At 66.8% G+C, this 15,291-nt stretch overlaps 1 protein-coding gene across 19 annotated transcripts in view; it reads left to right on the top strand.

Moving 5' to 3' along the window:
• KIF1A (kinesin family member 1A) overlaps window positions 1-14,632 on the top strand; it is an 89,090-nt gene extending 74,458 nt beyond the window's left edge. For 15 of the 19 annotated variants that reach the window (XM_049100876.1, XM_049100875.1, XM_025463718.3 and 12 more), the window contains 11 exons: window positions 4,149-4,263; window positions 5,154-5,287; window positions 6,131-6,192; window positions 6,543-6,688; window positions 7,075-7,275; window positions 7,684-7,761; window positions 8,363-8,487; window positions 9,434-9,586; window positions 10,147-10,339; window positions 10,831-10,949; window positions 11,280-14,632. In XM_049100876.1, the coding sequence (XP_048956833.1) occupies window positions 4,149-4,263; window positions 5,154-5,287; window positions 6,131-6,192; window positions 6,543-6,688; window positions 7,075-7,275; window positions 7,684-7,761; window positions 8,363-8,487; window positions 9,434-9,586; window positions 10,147-10,339; window positions 10,831-10,949; window positions 11,280-11,322 (1,369 nt within the window). In that variant the 3' untranslated portion in view covers window positions 11,323-14,632. Of the gene's footprint in view, window positions 1-2,904; window positions 2,929-4,148; window positions 4,264-5,153; window positions 5,288-6,130; window positions 6,193-6,542; window positions 6,689-7,074; window positions 7,276-7,683; window positions 7,762-8,362; window positions 8,488-9,433; window positions 9,587-10,146; window positions 10,340-10,830; window positions 10,950-11,279 lie in introns of all 19 variants that reach the window. The other 4 variants (XM_025463715.3, XM_035716597.2, XM_049100871.1 and 1 more) reach the window with 1 other exon arrangement.
• The last annotated feature ends 659 nt before the right edge of the window (window positions 14,633-15,291 follow it).

Raw genomic sequence — 15,291 nt, 5'->3', positions numbered from 1 at the left:
ATATCCCCTCATCCCTTAACCCACATCCCCACCCCTTCATCCCTTCACTCCTTTACCCCTCCCCCCTTTACCTCACCCCTTATCCCCTCACCCCCTCACCCCTCACCCCCTCAGTCCCGTAACCTCACTTCTCCATCCCTTCTGGTCTGAGGACTCTGTTGCTGTGCAGTGGGGGACGCCACAAAGCCGTGTACGTGTGGACATCGGTGCAGGATCATCCCCGAGGCCAGGGTGCGAGCCCATCCCCCTGCTCTTAGCTGTGGGGTCCTGCTGAGCACGAGGTTTAATTTTCAGATTCTAATGAATCCGTTTGCCTCAGGAGGCCCAGCCTGCCTTCCCCCGACACTTGTCACAAGGGCTGGGGACCAGTCACAGCACAGTTGCCTAAATGTGCGTTTTGAGGCCGTGTGCGGTCGGCGTGCCAGAGTCGCGTGTGGAACGACCGGGCGGTGCCCTCCACTCACCCCTGCCCTGGCCACCGGCTGAGACCAGCACCTGCCCCACCTGAGCTCTGCGGGGACACGCGCAGGTGCTCAGCCCGTTAGGTTAGGCCGGGCAGACGTGGTGGCTCCCGCGGAACAATGTGAGGGGACACGAACCCCTCCCTGTTCTGGCCGGTGGGGCCACTGAAGCTTTCTGAGCAAGAATCAGCATGGAAAAAACATTTACGGCCTATGATGTTTTTTTTCTTTGCCAACAAAACCTTTTAAGTGTGTTTTCGGTTTTTCCCACGTGGGTCCTCACTTGTCAGATCGAGCTCCGTGCCCCAGAGTGGAGTCGGGGTCCCGCTCCTGGGCCCCCGCTACCCGACCCTTGTGGCTGGAGGGGGAGTCAGCACAGAGGCCTCCCAGCGGTTCGGAGGCAAGATGTTGGAGGTGGCGCAGGGGAGGGCTGCCTGGGTCCCAGGCCCCGCAGTCGGCTGCGGGAGGAATCGTGCAGGAGGATGTTGTCCTTCCCGAGGGAGGGTCCGGCAGGAACCCCGAGGCCCTGCCGTGGGCACAGTCGTGCCCTGCCTGCCGCAGCCGGTCCCGGGGAAGGGCCGAGCACCGGGAGCTGTGCGCAGGGCATCGCTGGATGAGGGACACTCGGGGCCTGGCCTGACGGGGCCTGGACCTGAAGGGTCTGCGGGATGGGGGCGGCCCAGAGCATGGTGAGCGCCAGGGCGAGCTCAGGCCGTCCGCTCACCAGGTGGCCCCACCCCAGTGTCTACCCCAGTGCGTCTGGGGTGGGGCCTGAGGATCTGCTCTGTGAGCAACGCGGTGCTCCCGAGTGGCGCTGCTGCTTCGGGTCCAGGGACCCCATGCACGCCCCCCTAGAGTCGTATCTAAGGGATGGGCTGCGTGTCACGTGGGGCCGGAGGGGTTGCTGTGGGGAGTGGGGCTCCCTTCCCTGGAGATCTGGACAGTCCTGTCCCTGCTCACGCGTGGGCTTCCTGGCCCTGCACCCTGGCTCTGGCTCTGGGTGGCCATGGGGCAGCAAGCAGTGGTCCCTGCTATGTCCTGCGGGCTCAGCACTGCCCGTGGCTGCATAGGTCCTGCGTGGGGGGCCTGCCACTCGCCACCCCTCCCTACCCTAAGCACACCCGCTGTCGTCGGTGAGTCCTCTGTCTCTGCAGAGGCTTCAGGGGCTCAGGAGTGTTGTTGAGGGTGGGGCTCCCGGGCTGACCCCCGTGACCGTGTGTGCCGTGGCGGGCTGTAGGCCAAGGGCTGTTCTGTAGGAGCAGCACGGGGCTGGGGGCAGACCTGTGTTTGGCACAGCCTGTGGGCAGCATCGCGGCTGTGCCAGGTCAGACCCCGGCCCCCTCGGCACCCGGGGAACGGCGCAGTGAGAGGCGCCATCCTGGGCTGTGGACACGGGCCCGAGAGGGGCCCCACCCACCGCCCTACCCCACCTCACACGTGAGACCCACAGGTTCTGGTTGTCGGACAGATCCTGGGTCACTGGGGTCTCATCAGGGCAAAAGCCACGTCCCAGCTTGGCTGAGGGCCTCTTGGCTGAGAGCATCTCCAGAGGCCCTGGGGGAGTGAGCCTCGTGGGCAGGTGGGCCCCTTTCTCACGGCCCCCGCCAGTTCGGGCACAGCCCATCGGTCCTGGGCGAGGCCCCTGGCTGAGCCCTGGGTTTTGGGGTGGCCTGACTGGGCCGAGCACTGGGAGGACTCGTCCTTCCTGAAGGATGCAGAGTGCACGCTGATGTAGGGGAGCCCTGCTGGTCCCCTGTCATGGCGCCAAGGGGTGGGGGCGGCTGGCTCCACACACCCAGGATCCCTAGTGGCATCTGAGGCAGGAGAACAGAGGGGACAGGCTGGAGGGTTTGGGGCTGGCTGGCCCACTAGGCTAGGGCCCTCGGGCTAGCCTTCCCCCCGCGTGTCATCGGGGCCTCTCGGCGGCGAGCACCAGTCATGAGAATAGTGACCCTGGGCCCTGGCCTCAGCAGCTCTACTAGCCCCTTCATCTCGCAGGACACCTCCGAGAGGCAGGGACGGTGACTGCCAGTGGTTTGTCCAGGAGCAGGGTACAGAGATGTCTGGTGACAGCCCGAGTACACGCGGCTGCGCAGCGGCCCTCGTCCAGCCCAGGCGGCAGTGGGCCTCTGGCTGTGCCCGTGGGCCTGGCCCCAGGGCCTGGGGCACTTGGGAGCACCCGGGGACGGAGGGCGTCCCTCTAGGTCTCGGTCACGGGTCCGGGGGACCCGCCAGTCCTGCTGGAGATGGACCCAAAGCTCTGGCCGCAGACGCGGGGTTCGGGGGTCGGAGAGGGCCCCACGAGCCGTCCGGGCGGCCGGCGGGCACGGCGCGCACCCCCGCTCACTGTCGTTAGCTTGTTCCCGGCCGTGTGACGGTGCTCGTTCTGACATGTCCATCTCTTCTGTGTGTACGTGTGTGTCCTGGCTGCTTCCACCTTTAGCGTTTCATTCGGAAATGACACTAGGTACAGCTCACTTTTCTCTTCCGCACTTGCTTGGTCTGTCCTCTTCTGCTTTCCAACTTCCTTTCTCCCTCGCCGTCTCCCCACGCTCTCTGTTGGTTCTCCGGTCACCCCGCTGTCCTCACGGCCCTTCCTCCGGATCTCTGTCCTTGGTGACGTGTACGTGACCGCGGCCCCACCCCATCCCGCTGCTTCACCCCGCGCCCCTGCAGCGTGCCCTGGAGGGCCAGGAGGCCGGGTGCGCTCTGTGCCCCGGGGCGGCCCCGCTTCTCCTGGCCGCTCCCCACCCCCGGATGGGGCCTGGCCGTGCCGGGCCTGCGCCGCTGCCCGCAGTGTGTTCACGTGTTCCTCAGCCTCGTCCTTGAGGATGCTTGGATGGAAACGGGGCGCGGCTGGGTGCAGCGCGGTGCCGCCCGGGGCTCGCGGGGTGGCCACCCTCCGGAGGGAGGCAAATTCCCACCTCAGACAGGATCCTCACACATGCACCCAGGCCCAGCAAGAGTCTAGGGGCTCTGGCTTCGGGTGCTTGAACACAGGAAAGGTCCTGTGCTGCGAAACCTGCTCTGGAGCCGAGGCCACGGAAGCCCCTAGGATCCTGGGCTCCTAGGGACGGCCTCGGCCGCCTTTGGAGGGATTCTGGGCCCCTGGCTTCTGCTCTGCCCACTTTCTTCCCGAGCTAGACACGGGGACACGGTGACACGGGGACATGGAGAAGAGCCTGGCCGCAGTGGGCGGGGGCGAGGCCGTCTGCACGGGCCACCCCGGCTTCCACTCCAAGCATCCTCCCCCAGGGAGGAGATGGGCCACAGAGGCTTTTGGCAAACCAGGCGGGTTGGCCCCTCCTCGCTCGTGCAGGGCAGGAGGGGGCGGTCCCCGTTCCGCCCTCTCCCCATCTCTTACCCCTCCATCGGCCTCCACCTCCTCCACCCTCCCGCCTTGTCCTCCCCCTTGTTGCCACATCCCAGCCCGCTTGCCTCCCCCCCTTCCTCCCTCCCCGCCCCCCTCTGCCCCTGCCCCCCATTCCCGCCTCAGCGCCAGCGCTGTGGGCCGCCCCGCCCGTCCAGGCGCAGGGACCCCCCCACCCCACCCGATGAAGGACGAGCCCGGTCTCCTCCCCACCGCTGCCCGGGCAGCTCGCCCTTAGGTGGCCAGTCTGCATGTCCCCAGCCCACCAGCACGGCCTGCACGCTGCCATGTTTTACCTTCTCTCTGCTTCCTTCCAGGACCTTCTACCAATTCGAGGCTGCGTGGGACAGCTCCATGCACAACTCTCTCCTGCTCAACCGGGTCACCCCGTACCGAGAGAAGATCTACATGACTCTCTCAGCTTACATTGAGGTGAGAAATCCCCAAGGAGGCCGACCCCACGTCCACGACGCTTGCCAAGGGGCAGTGAGGACGCTCGGAGGCCCTGGACGGCCCCGGGGGACCCTACTGACTGCTCGCAGGACTGGTCGGGTCTTGTTGAACCTCCGTGCGCTCCGTGGCACGGCTCACAGTGATCCCCTCCCGCTACCTTCCGTGTGTGGCTTTGCCCTCGGGGTGGCAGGATGGCTGCAAGTCGCCCCCGGCGGCCTAAAAACAGAAACTCGCCAACCCCAGCCCCAGGGCCTTGGGCTGTGCCTTCCCTTTGGAGCACGGGGTTGGATGCGGGGAGGCCGGGGACACAGGGGTTGGCCGCTGCATGCAGTCCCGAGGGATTAGGAGGTTTAGGGTCAGCAGCCAGTGGCCTGGGGGAGGCGAAGGCACCCACCTTCTCTCCGAGCCTAAAACTCGAGCTATGATTCTGGGACCCCCTTGACCACCCCTCGGGATGGTGGTTTGCTGGGGAGACTCTGCCAGGGCCCTGCCTCAGGAAGGCCCCGGCACTGCTGAGCTTTAGGAAAACAAAAGCCCGGCTGTGGATGACAGCCCGTCGCTGCCCCAGGAGGTCACTGAGAGTAGAGCGTGGGTGTGGAGCCGGGTGCTTTGATCCTCATAGACGTTCCTGGGACGAGGCTGCTGGGACCTGTGTCTGGGACCCTCGGGGTCCCCGGCATCGACACCCGCCCTCTGTGGCCCAGGGAGGTGGGGCCCTGGCTCTCTCCCAGGAGTCGGATGGGCCCAGGAGGGCCTGGGGCTGCCTGCCGGTCAGTGGCTTGTGCATCCCCCAAAGATGGTTAGAAGGGGGTCTGGGGCCCGGGTGCTGGGGTGCTTCTGTGCCTGAGCCCGCCTGCCCCCCGCTGCAGATGGAGAACTGCACTCAGCCGGCCGTCATCACCAAGGACTTCTGCATGGTCTTCTACTCTCGGGACGCCAAGCTGCCCGCTTCCCGCTCCATCCGCAACCTGTTTGGCAGCGGGAGCCTCCGGGCCTCAGAGAGGTGAGCCTGCGGGTGGGGGCGGGGGTGCCGCCCGGGGCGCGGCTGGGGCGCCTCCAAGAGGTGAGCCTACCCGCGGTGGGGCGTGCCCAGGAGAGGCTCCTGTGACAGCCGCTGTAGGCCGGCCACCGTCCCAGCCATCCCCTGCACCCAGGTCCCTGTCGTTCACCCCGGATGCTGGGGTCAGTGGAGGCCGCGGGGCACGGGTGGCACGCTGAGGGGCGTGAGAGCGGCCGAGTCCGCCTGCAGCCACGGTGGACAAGGCCTGGGGCTCTCCTGTGGGTGGTCTTGGGGCCCCCACTCCGCCGCCATGCCCGGACACCGCCCCCCAGGGATCTCAGGGATCATGCCATCAGGACCGGGGGTGGGATGCGACGGCCAGCCCTTCTTGCCCTCCCACGGGTCCCTGCATTCCTCTGGGGGCGGGGGAGTGAGGAGGGGGCTTTGCGCAGGCGCAGAGACTGCCATGGGTGCCAGGCACCCACGCTGTCCCCGGGGGCTCAGAGAGCAGGACACTCGGGGTGCAGCCAGGAGGGCAGAGTATGGGGCTCAGACGTATGGCCTGGGGCTGGCTATAGCCAGGGCATCAGGGGCCTCCTGGTGAGCGGGGACACTGCCTGCCGGTGGGCCACCTCCACGGCGGAGGGTGGTGTGCCCTCGGTGGAAGGGGCCTAGAGAGGTCTGGGATGGGGACCGTCATTCGGGGCTGCAGCTCGGGCCCCCAGTGCCCCAGCCGCCCCGCGAGAGGCCACCCAGCACGGCCCTGCAGTGGGGCTTGTGTCTCATGTGCACCTGCCGGGCCCTTGTTGGGCGTGGGGTCAACCCTGCCCCCTCTGCTCCCCGCAGCAACCGCGTGACGGGCGTGTACGAGCTCAGCCTGTGCCATGTGGCCGACGCCGGCAGCCCAGGTAGGCCTCTGCCCGGCTCCCTCTGCTGCGGGGCGCGGGGGGCGGGGGCACCCCGTCAGGAGCAGGGAGCCAGGGTCCCCTGGGGTCACACGGGTCGCCTCAGCTCAGCTGCCGTTTCGGGGGCGCCTCCCTTCTGAGACTCAAGTGCTCGCCTTTGGACTTTGAGAGACTGGAAGACCATGAGGGGAGAGGCCACGCTGGGGGCGGCCACAGGGGCCGCGGTGCTGGTCACTCCCTGTGGGCGAGGTGCTCCCCGGGGGGCCGGCGTCCCTCGGGGCAAGTCCCCACCCGGATGGAGCCCAAGGCCCGGAGCCGGCGGGAATGTGGTCACACCAGGGCGCCCTTTCCAGGGATGCAGCGGCGGCGGCGGCGCGTGCTGGATACATCCGTGGCCTACGTGCGGGGCGAGGAGAACCTGGCGGGCTGGAGGCCGCGGAGTGACAGCCTCATCCTGGACCACCAGTGGGAGCTGGAGAAGCTGAGTCTCCTGCAGGAGGTGAGCGTGCGCAGCGGGCCGGACGCTCAGGCCGCGTGTCCCTCTGAGGGCCATGTCCCCCCTAGGCTCACCTCCAGTTCCTCTCCTCTTGCCCCATCCCTCCCTATGCTCACCCCAGGTCCTCTCCTCTCGCCCCACATCCCCCTCCGCTCAGTGCATCCCCCTCCGTTCCCACCCCCTACTGTCCCTCCATCCCCTGCACCCCGTCCCTCTACTGGCCGCCAGCACGGACCTTGGGGCCGCAGATGTGAGATCAAGAACAGCGCGCTCTGCCTTGAAGGGCAGCCGGGGTCGTCCCATCAGCACAGGGCCTGAGGGAACGGTGGGCTCTCCGGCCAGGCGCCCCCAGGGTGCAGCGGCCGAGCTGGGCTCTGGCTCTCGTGCAGGTTGAGAAGACCAGACACTACCTTCTGCTGCGGGAGAAGCTGGAGACCACCCAGCGGCCCGGCCCCGAGGCGCCGTCCCCCGCCTCCAGCGAGGACTTGGGGTCCCATGGCTCCTCCAGCCCCTCGTCCCCGCTCTCAGCTGAGGGCCGCCCGTCGCCTCTGGAGACTCCCAATGAGAGGCAGCGGGAGCTGGCTGTCAAGGTAGCTCAGCACCACCCCGACCCCGACCCCGACCCCGACCCCTCCAGGGCTCCGGGGACTTAGTCTTGTCCTATCAGAGCAGGAGCGGGGAGGATGAGGGGTCCCTAGAGGCCCCTGGGCAGCCTTTTACAGCTTCCTCCCCGGAGCAGGGACCTGCTACCTTGAATACCTGTACTGAGGGGGGAGCTCACCACCTCCATCCAGAGCTGGCTCTTTCTAAGTCTCAGGGGGCAACGCCACCCAGCCCCCCATCATTGCCCAAGGCCCAGGGCCCGCTCCCAGAGGCTCCCCTGGCTCACCCATCACCTTGGAGGATGGAGGAGCTGAGCTGCGGTGCCCAGGGCCTCCAGGGGCCGGGCCTGTGGCAGGTCCAGGCACCTCTTGACTGGGCATTTGCTCTCGTTGCAGTGCTTACGCCTCCTCACGCACACGTTCAACCGAGAGTACACCCACAGCCACGTCTGCATCAGTGCCAGCGAGAGCAAGGTGGGCGGAGAGGGGCTGCCTGCCGGGCTGTGGTCACCAAGGGAAATTCCACCACTATCCGGGGAAGGAAATAAGGATTTTCTTAGAAACATACTCTCGTGGCCTAAAGGGGCACTTCGTGTCCGAGGGCTGGTGTGTGTGTGGGGTCCGTGGGGCGCAGGCCCACTCGGTACCGTCCCTGCCCCCCCAGACCTACCCATACGCAGCTCCCTCTGTCCCCGGCTGCTCAGGCCCCATCCCCGTGGCCGTCCTTCTACGGGGGGGCTGGGCCTGGGCTGCCCCTGCCCGCCCGCCCCCGGCTCAGAGGCTGCACATTGGCAGAGCCTTCCCCGACCTCACTGGGGTCCTTGCTCGCTCTCGGGGGCCCAGTGGTCACGGATCCCTCCTGAGGGAGCACAGAGCCTGCAGACCAGGGGAGGGCAGGCCAGGGGGCGAGTAGGGGCTGGGCGAGGTTCGGGGGAGGCTGGGCAGAGGGTCTGGCCTGCTGTTGGGAGGGCAGGGGGCCCTGGTGGGGGTACAGTGTGAGCAGAGGTGCAAGAGGCAGCCGCCGCGGGGGCGTCCCCACCCCGTACGCCCCCCAAAGGCTCGCTCTCCTTCACAGCTCTCCGAGATGTCTGTCACCCTGCTTCGGGACCCATCCATGTCCCCGCTGGGGGCGGCCACCCTCACCCCCTCCTCCACCTGCCCCTCTCTGGTCGAAGGGCGGTACGGAGCCGCTGAGCTGAGGTGAGTGAGCGCCCGGCTGCCGGAGAAGTTTCCAGGGCCGCGAACTGCCAGACGACAGTGGCCGTGACTGAAGCGCAGAACACGGGGTGGGGCGGGAGGAGGCGCGGGTGAGCAGGGGAGGGGTCCACCCCACACCCTGCCCCCGGCTGGCATGGCGCCCGGCTGGCGTCCAGGAGGCTGAGTCTCCAGGGTGCTTGTTTTCTGCTGAAGCATTAACGTAAAGCGCTGTGAGGACTAGGACGAGGAATGGGTCAGAAGAGCACAAACCAAGCCGCCCTCGTCCCAGGGAGGTGCTCACCCCATACTCAGTAGGGGAGCGGCGACAGGTGGAGCCGAGAGACCCGCTGCTGTGCACAGGGACTGCCCTATTTATTCATGAGAGACAGAGAGAGAGGCAGAGACATAGGCAGAGGGAGAAGCAGGCTCCCTGTGGAGGACTCGATCCCAGGACCCCGGGGTCACACCCTGGGCCGAAGGCGGACGCTCCACCCCTGACCCACCTAGGCCTCCCTGATTCCTTAGATTTTAAATCTGCACGTGCCCATGTTTTGTTCATAAGACTAAAAAAAGGCATCAAGCCCTGTGGGCCTCACCTGAGACGGCCTCTCTGGCCGTCGTCACCCTGTTGGGGCTCAGCAGGCGCCAGGGCCAGCAGCGGCTCCGTGCAGGGAGATGTGTGACAGCCCCCGTGCAGCTGGGGGGCCCCTTTCCCAAGGGGGGCGTCTGGAGGCGCCGCAGGAGCCCCGTGGTGGATGTTGTGCAGCGGGCCCTGCGGCCAGTGCGGGACCCTCCCCAGGGTGTGGCCGGGCAGCCCCTGAGAGGTGCCCGCGGCCTCCCTGAGGGGGTGACGCTGGCGACAGGAGGGAGCCCCAGCCCAGACAGTCGCCGCTCCAGCCCCACCAGGAATCCCCTCGCCCGAACGCAGAAGCTCGGCTTTTCTTTCCAGGACCCCCCAGCCCTGCTCCCGGCCCGCCAGCCCAGAGCCTGAGCCTGTGCCAGAGGCAGATTCCAAGAAGCTTCCCTCCCCTGCTCGGGCTGCGGAGGCCGACAAGGAGCCCCAGCGCCTGCTGGTTCCCGACATCCAGGAGATCCGGGTCAGGTGTGTGGGGGCCCCGCCCCAAATGGGGGTGCTTCTGCAGCAGCACCCAGCCAGCTCTGTCCCCAACCCAGGGCTGGCCACCCCTGACCTAGGGCGTCGGGCGGGAGGCAGAGAACCAGCCGACGGCACAGGGGAGGGTGGGCCAGGGCCAGGCCCGGGGAGGGACCTAGTGGGTGCCTCTGCAGAAACATGCTTTTAATGCACCTGCTGGTATGGCCACTGCGCCAAAGGCCTGCCTGGCCCTCGCTGCCACGAGAAGGCCCCAGTCTGCAGGTTACAGTTGCATGACCCAGAGTGACAGCATTTTCTTAGTTTCTCCATTTTACAGCTGGGGAAACTGAGTCCCAGCAATGGCGGTTCTGGTCTCCAGCCTCCCAGGTTGGGGCTCTGTCCGGTACCTCGTAGCACCCAGGGCCTGGCTGCACTCAGAGGCCCGTTTTCTGACCTTCCTGCGGCGGGCACCGCCAGGGGCCCGGAGGGGGGCGGGGGGCCCATGTTGAGCACCTCCCCCTGGGCCCTGGCGCGGAGCGCGTGAGCCAGACGCTGTCCCCGCCCCGCAGCCCCATCGTGTCTAAGAAGGGCTACCTGCACTTCCTGGAGCCGCACACGGCCGGCTGGGCCAAGCGCTTCGTGGTGGTACGGCGGCCCTACGCCTACCTGTACAACAGCGACAAGGACTCCGTGGAGAGGTTCGTGCTCAACCTGTCCACCGCGCAGGTGGAGTACAGCGAGGACCAGCAGGCCATGCTCAAGGTACCGCCGGGCGGCCTGGGTGGAGGCGGGAGGCAGCGGGCCCCGTGTTCTCCGTGTCCCCCGGCTTGGCCCTGGCTCCCGGCGCTGGAGGCTGCAGTGCCCGCCAGCTGATGCTTGATGCCCTGCGGTGGGGGCTGGGGGCACGACCCGCCTGCCGCCCACACCTGCCCCAGCAAGGGCTCGGGCCTAGCGGGAGAGGCCGGGCAGGGTCGCGGGGGAAGGAACCTCGGCCACGAGGGGGAGATGCAACCCGGGGAGGGGGTGCAGAGCAGCAGCGAGGTAGCCCTGGGGCCTGAGGAGAGGCCGCGTGTCCCGGCCGCGTGTCCTGGCCTCATTTCTCAGTCAAGCGCCCACACGTGTGTGTCTCGGCGCCGTGCCCACTGCAGCGGGTGGCGTGGCCTGGCCCGCCGTCTCCGCGGGTCGTCTTTCCCCCTCCTCACCCCCCGAGCACGGGGAGGCCCTGCGCCGTCTCACATCCGCCGCCCCCGCAGACGCCCAACACGTTCGCCGTGTGCACGGAGCACCGCGGCATCCTGCTGCAAGCCAACAGCGACAAGGACATGCACGACTGGCTGTACGCCTTCAACCCGCTCCTGGCCGGGACCATACGGTACGCGGCTCCATCCGCACGGCCCGCCTTGCTCTGGTTGGGATGAAGGGGGACGTTCTGAGGACGTTAGGCTGCTTTTGGGGTTGCTGCTGCTGGTGACGTGTGTGAATCCCGGAGACGTTCAAGGCGTATGTCCTCTGGGAGGGGGGCGGTTATGCAGCTAAAAACACGACACGCGGTCAAACTTGGGGACGGCCGGCCCCGGAGGGTGGGAGCCCCGCCTGCCCCTGCGACCTCTGCAAGGGGAGTCACGCGGACAGGACCGGGTCTCCGTGATGAGGGCAGCGGAGACGGCGTCCGCGACCGCTGCTTGTCTCCCCACCCCTGCAGGTCCAAGCTCTCCAGAAGGCGGTCTGCCCAGATGAGGGTGTGAGCCGGAGCCCTCCCGCCACAGCCAGCAGGCCGGCCCCCCCCCAGCCCTCATCACCACCCGTCATGTCACGCGCCCAGCCTGCCCCCACCAGCCAGCCAGCGAGTCCCCTCTTGGGGGACAACGCGCCGGGCCCCGCGAGCGCCACCTCTGGCCCGGGGACCTGCGCCACACGACCTGTCCTGCTCCCAGCAGAGGCCGCGTCTGTTCTTTATTCTTTCCGAGCGAGCCCTGGGTGGGAAGAGCTGGGAGGTGCTGGAAAGGCCAGAGGGCACAAGTCACAGGGGCATCGCTGCCGTTCTAATATTTTTTTAAGCATAGACAGACTTATAATTAATATACATTAGTTCGTGACACTGGAACAGTCCACCCAGAAATTAACTCTAAGACTGTGTTCTATTTATAAGTATTTATTTCTAATGCCTTCACCTAGACCTGTAGGATTCGGATGGACCCTGTCCCTTGCTTGATCCCACTCACATCCCCCAAGGCTCGTAGGGACGACACGGCGAAGGCCGGGCACCTCCTGGTTGGCACCACGGGGGCTGCACGGGGACAGGCCCTCATCCCGGGGTGTGCGTGTGTGAGCGTCAGGGGACCCGGTGCCCGGAGTCCGAGCCGCACGCGTGCAATCTGCGAGCCCCCCCTCACGGCGGCCACTGAGCCGGGCAGTGCGGCAGCTTCTCCGTGGAAGCGTGTGCAGCCGGGGGAGGCCAGGCGGACGGGCTCCGGGGCCGGGGGGCTCTCCCGGCAGGGCCGGCAGGGTGCAGGCGGCTGGGGTTAGAGGTGGTCCAGGCGGCGAGGGCTTGTGGAGCGGCTTCTCCAGCTGCTGCGAGAAATGGGGTGAGCTCAGGGTGGTTGCTGGGGAGAAAGCGCGGGACTTCCCACCTCCGCCCCAAGAGAAGAGTTTCCGGGGGGCCCAGTGAGAAGATTCCAGGGGTCAGATGAGGGCAGCCGGCGGTGGGGTCGTGGTCGGCAGGGAGGCCTTCCCGTCCTGGCGAGGGTGTCGCCTTGTGCCGTTCCTTACAACGTCCATCCACTCTGTTCTCTCTGCAGACTCCAGGCCTAAGGGCCAGCCCAGGATCCACCCCAGGCCCGGGCCCGAGACCCGTCGGAGAAGCTACAGGGCCTGGGGGGGACCAGGGCCTGTTCCACACCCAGGGGCACACGTGGGCTCATTTCTCAGTCAAGGGTACACAGCAAGCAAACCCCAAACCCCTGCACCCCCCTCCCCGCCCCGGCCCACCGAGAGCGGATTTCAGAGTCCAAGTGTGCCGGGCCCAGGTTCCGGGGCCTTCCGTGGGCTTTGCCGGACCTGCAGGGCGCCATTCGCTGACCCTCACCTTCCCCTCGGTTTGGATTGCCCCGTCCCACCCCAGCCAATGGTCCCACCCCCCACCCCCAGCCCGAGCTGTCCCCCACGGCACCGACGCAACATGTGGACCTTGTCCCGATTCTACGCATGAGGCCAGAAGCGTGTGTTTCCTCCAGAGGCTGAGGGCTCGGCTCCCACACTGGGCGAGGAGGTTCCGGTTTGAGGCTGACCGTGGGGGGTGTCCTAGAGGCCCCTTTAGCTCTGCCTCGGACGTGGGACCAGGCAGATGGGCTCGCCGGTCCGAGCAGCCCCGGCAGCGGTGTCTGGGCCCACCAGCCGCACCAGCCCGGCGGGGCGCTAGACTGAGCGTGCCTTCCCCACACCTGGCCTTGGGCAGCGCGTCCGTGGCCACTAGAGCCCACCCTGCGCTCCCTGCCAGGGCTTGGAAGGCCCCGCGGGGGCAGTAGCTCCATCACTAAGAACCACGTCGTGGGAAGCCACATCCGCGAAGCGCAGGCCTCGGTGGCTTCCGTGGAGACCCTCACGTCCCGGGCTGACCCAGAAACCGGACGTCCCTAGGCCGAGACGCGGAGAGCAGGGGTGCGGCTCTGTCCACACCAAGCACTTACGCTGGTTTCCCTGATGGGCAGGAGGGCAGGGAGGAGGAGCAGGAGGGAGGGAGTGTGCCAAGATGATGTGGTTCCCAGGAGCCCCCGCCCGCCGCAGGGAGACCGGGGTGCGGGCCCACCCAGGCCGCAGCCCACTCAGGCCAGCCAGCCTGCAGCCGAGGCCTCGGAGGGTCTAGGCCCTCGCACCCGGGGCGCAGGTGTCTGAGGCCAGCCAACCTGCAGGGCACCTGCCTCGTGGGGCGGGCGAAGGAAGACGGCCCAGCGAGGGTTCCTGGGAATCACCCCGGCTTCGGGAGCCTCCACGGCCATGGAGGTGCGCCGACGACTGCGTCATCTTGGCCTGGGGCCGCTTGGCAGCTGACCAGGAGCCAGGTGTGGGCCACACGGACGCCCGGCCCCGTCGTCACCACCAGACCCTCGGAGCTCCTGGGGAGAGAACTCAGAGTCCGGAAACCTGGTCTCCTCACGTCCGCCCTGCCGGAAGCCACCCGCGTGTCACGTTAGTGGGGACAGGCGTTTAACAAACCGGGACGCGGTCACGTGTGTGACCCGGGGGCCCCCGAGGGGCTGCCCGTTGTGCGGTGCAGAGAGGAAAGTCGGACCTGGCTATTTCCCACTACCTTGGGGGGCGGGGGGGTCCAGAAAGCCACCTGGGGAAGGTTTTTTGTTTTAATGCCCGATGCCGCTCGTTTTGGTTTGAGGGACAGCCGTCCTCGCCCAGAGGGGGGTGAGCTGCTGCCGCGGGCCCAGGAAGGGGTGCGGGGCTCCGAGGCGCCCAGGCTGGTGCCTGGGGCGAGGGTTGAGGTGCCCCTACCTTCCAAGGCCGCCCCGTTCTGAGTCCACACCCACGGTGCCCATGTTTCCGTCGCACACACACGCACACGCACATACACACACACACCCCGGGGTGGCTGCGGCAAGGTGCCCTCCCCCTCAGTCTTGGTCCCGACCCCGTGCCTGTGGGCGGGGGTGGCGAAGCCCCCGGGGAGGGCCCCCGAATGTGGCAGGTGTACGGGTGCGAGCGGGGGCGGGTGCCGGCCCCCGTCAGCTCCCTCCAGTGTGGGACCCCGGAAGGCGCCCTCCTTTCCCCCGGGTCCAGGGCAAGCATTCCCCCGGGGATCAGCGGAGGCTGTGGCTTCTCCCAGGGCCTGTGCTTCGTGCAGCTAGCCGTCCCCGAGTTCCCCCGTGGCTTGTACATATGTGGTTGTGTGGCACCCCCGGCCCCTGCACCGTAACCGCCATCCCGACGTAACGACTCTAGTTCCCTGACGTCCTAAACCTGAGTGTTAGGCTCTAGGCTCCTGTACTATGTGTGCACTAAGATCCTGTCCAGTTAAGAAATAAATGTGGCTCCTTATGCAACACCAGACCTGCGGGCCTCCACTGTGGCTTTATTGACGTGCTAAGTCCGGGTGGCGCAGCCAGAGACGGGGCGGGGGGGGCGGCCAGGGGCGCGAGGGCGTGCACCCCGGGAGCGCCCACCTGCTTCCCTCGGGCTCGCCAGGCAGCCGCACGCTTTTCCGTAAGGTCACGTTTGCCTCTGGCCAAAACCACACGGAGATCCCAAGAGCAACTACAGCCCAGTGTCCTTCAACAACATGGAAGATGAATATTTTCAGTTCTGTTTTACCGGGACGCCTGGAGGGCTCGGGTGGAGCGTCGGCCTTCGGCCCAGGGCGTGACCCCGGGGTCCTGGGATCGAGTCCCGCATCGGGCTCCCCGCAGGGAGCCTGCTCCTCCCTCAGCCTGGGTCTCTGCCTCTCTCTGTGTCTCTCATGAATAAATAAATAAGATCTTAAGAATAAAATAAAACGTAGATACTGAAAATATAGAACATTGATGGGAGAAACCAGTCGTTGGACGTAGACGTTACGTAATGAATCAAGGGTGTTCGTTGTACCCTCGGGTTAGCAATGAAAGTCCATGAGGAATTGCCAATAAGCCAACAGAAAAGACCAACGGGGCAATAAAAACATACCAGATCAATCAAAAGACATGAAAATGAAAGGTAAGGGGGTAAAGAGCGGT

This window comes from Canis lupus, chromosome 25, assembly GCF_003254725.2.
Source record: "Canis lupus dingo isolate Sandy chromosome 25, ASM325472v2, whole genome shotgun sequence".
NCBI lineage: Eukaryota > Metazoa > Chordata > Mammalia > Carnivora > Canidae > Canis > Canis lupus.
This window is presented reverse-complemented; position numbering and strand designations above follow the sequence as displayed.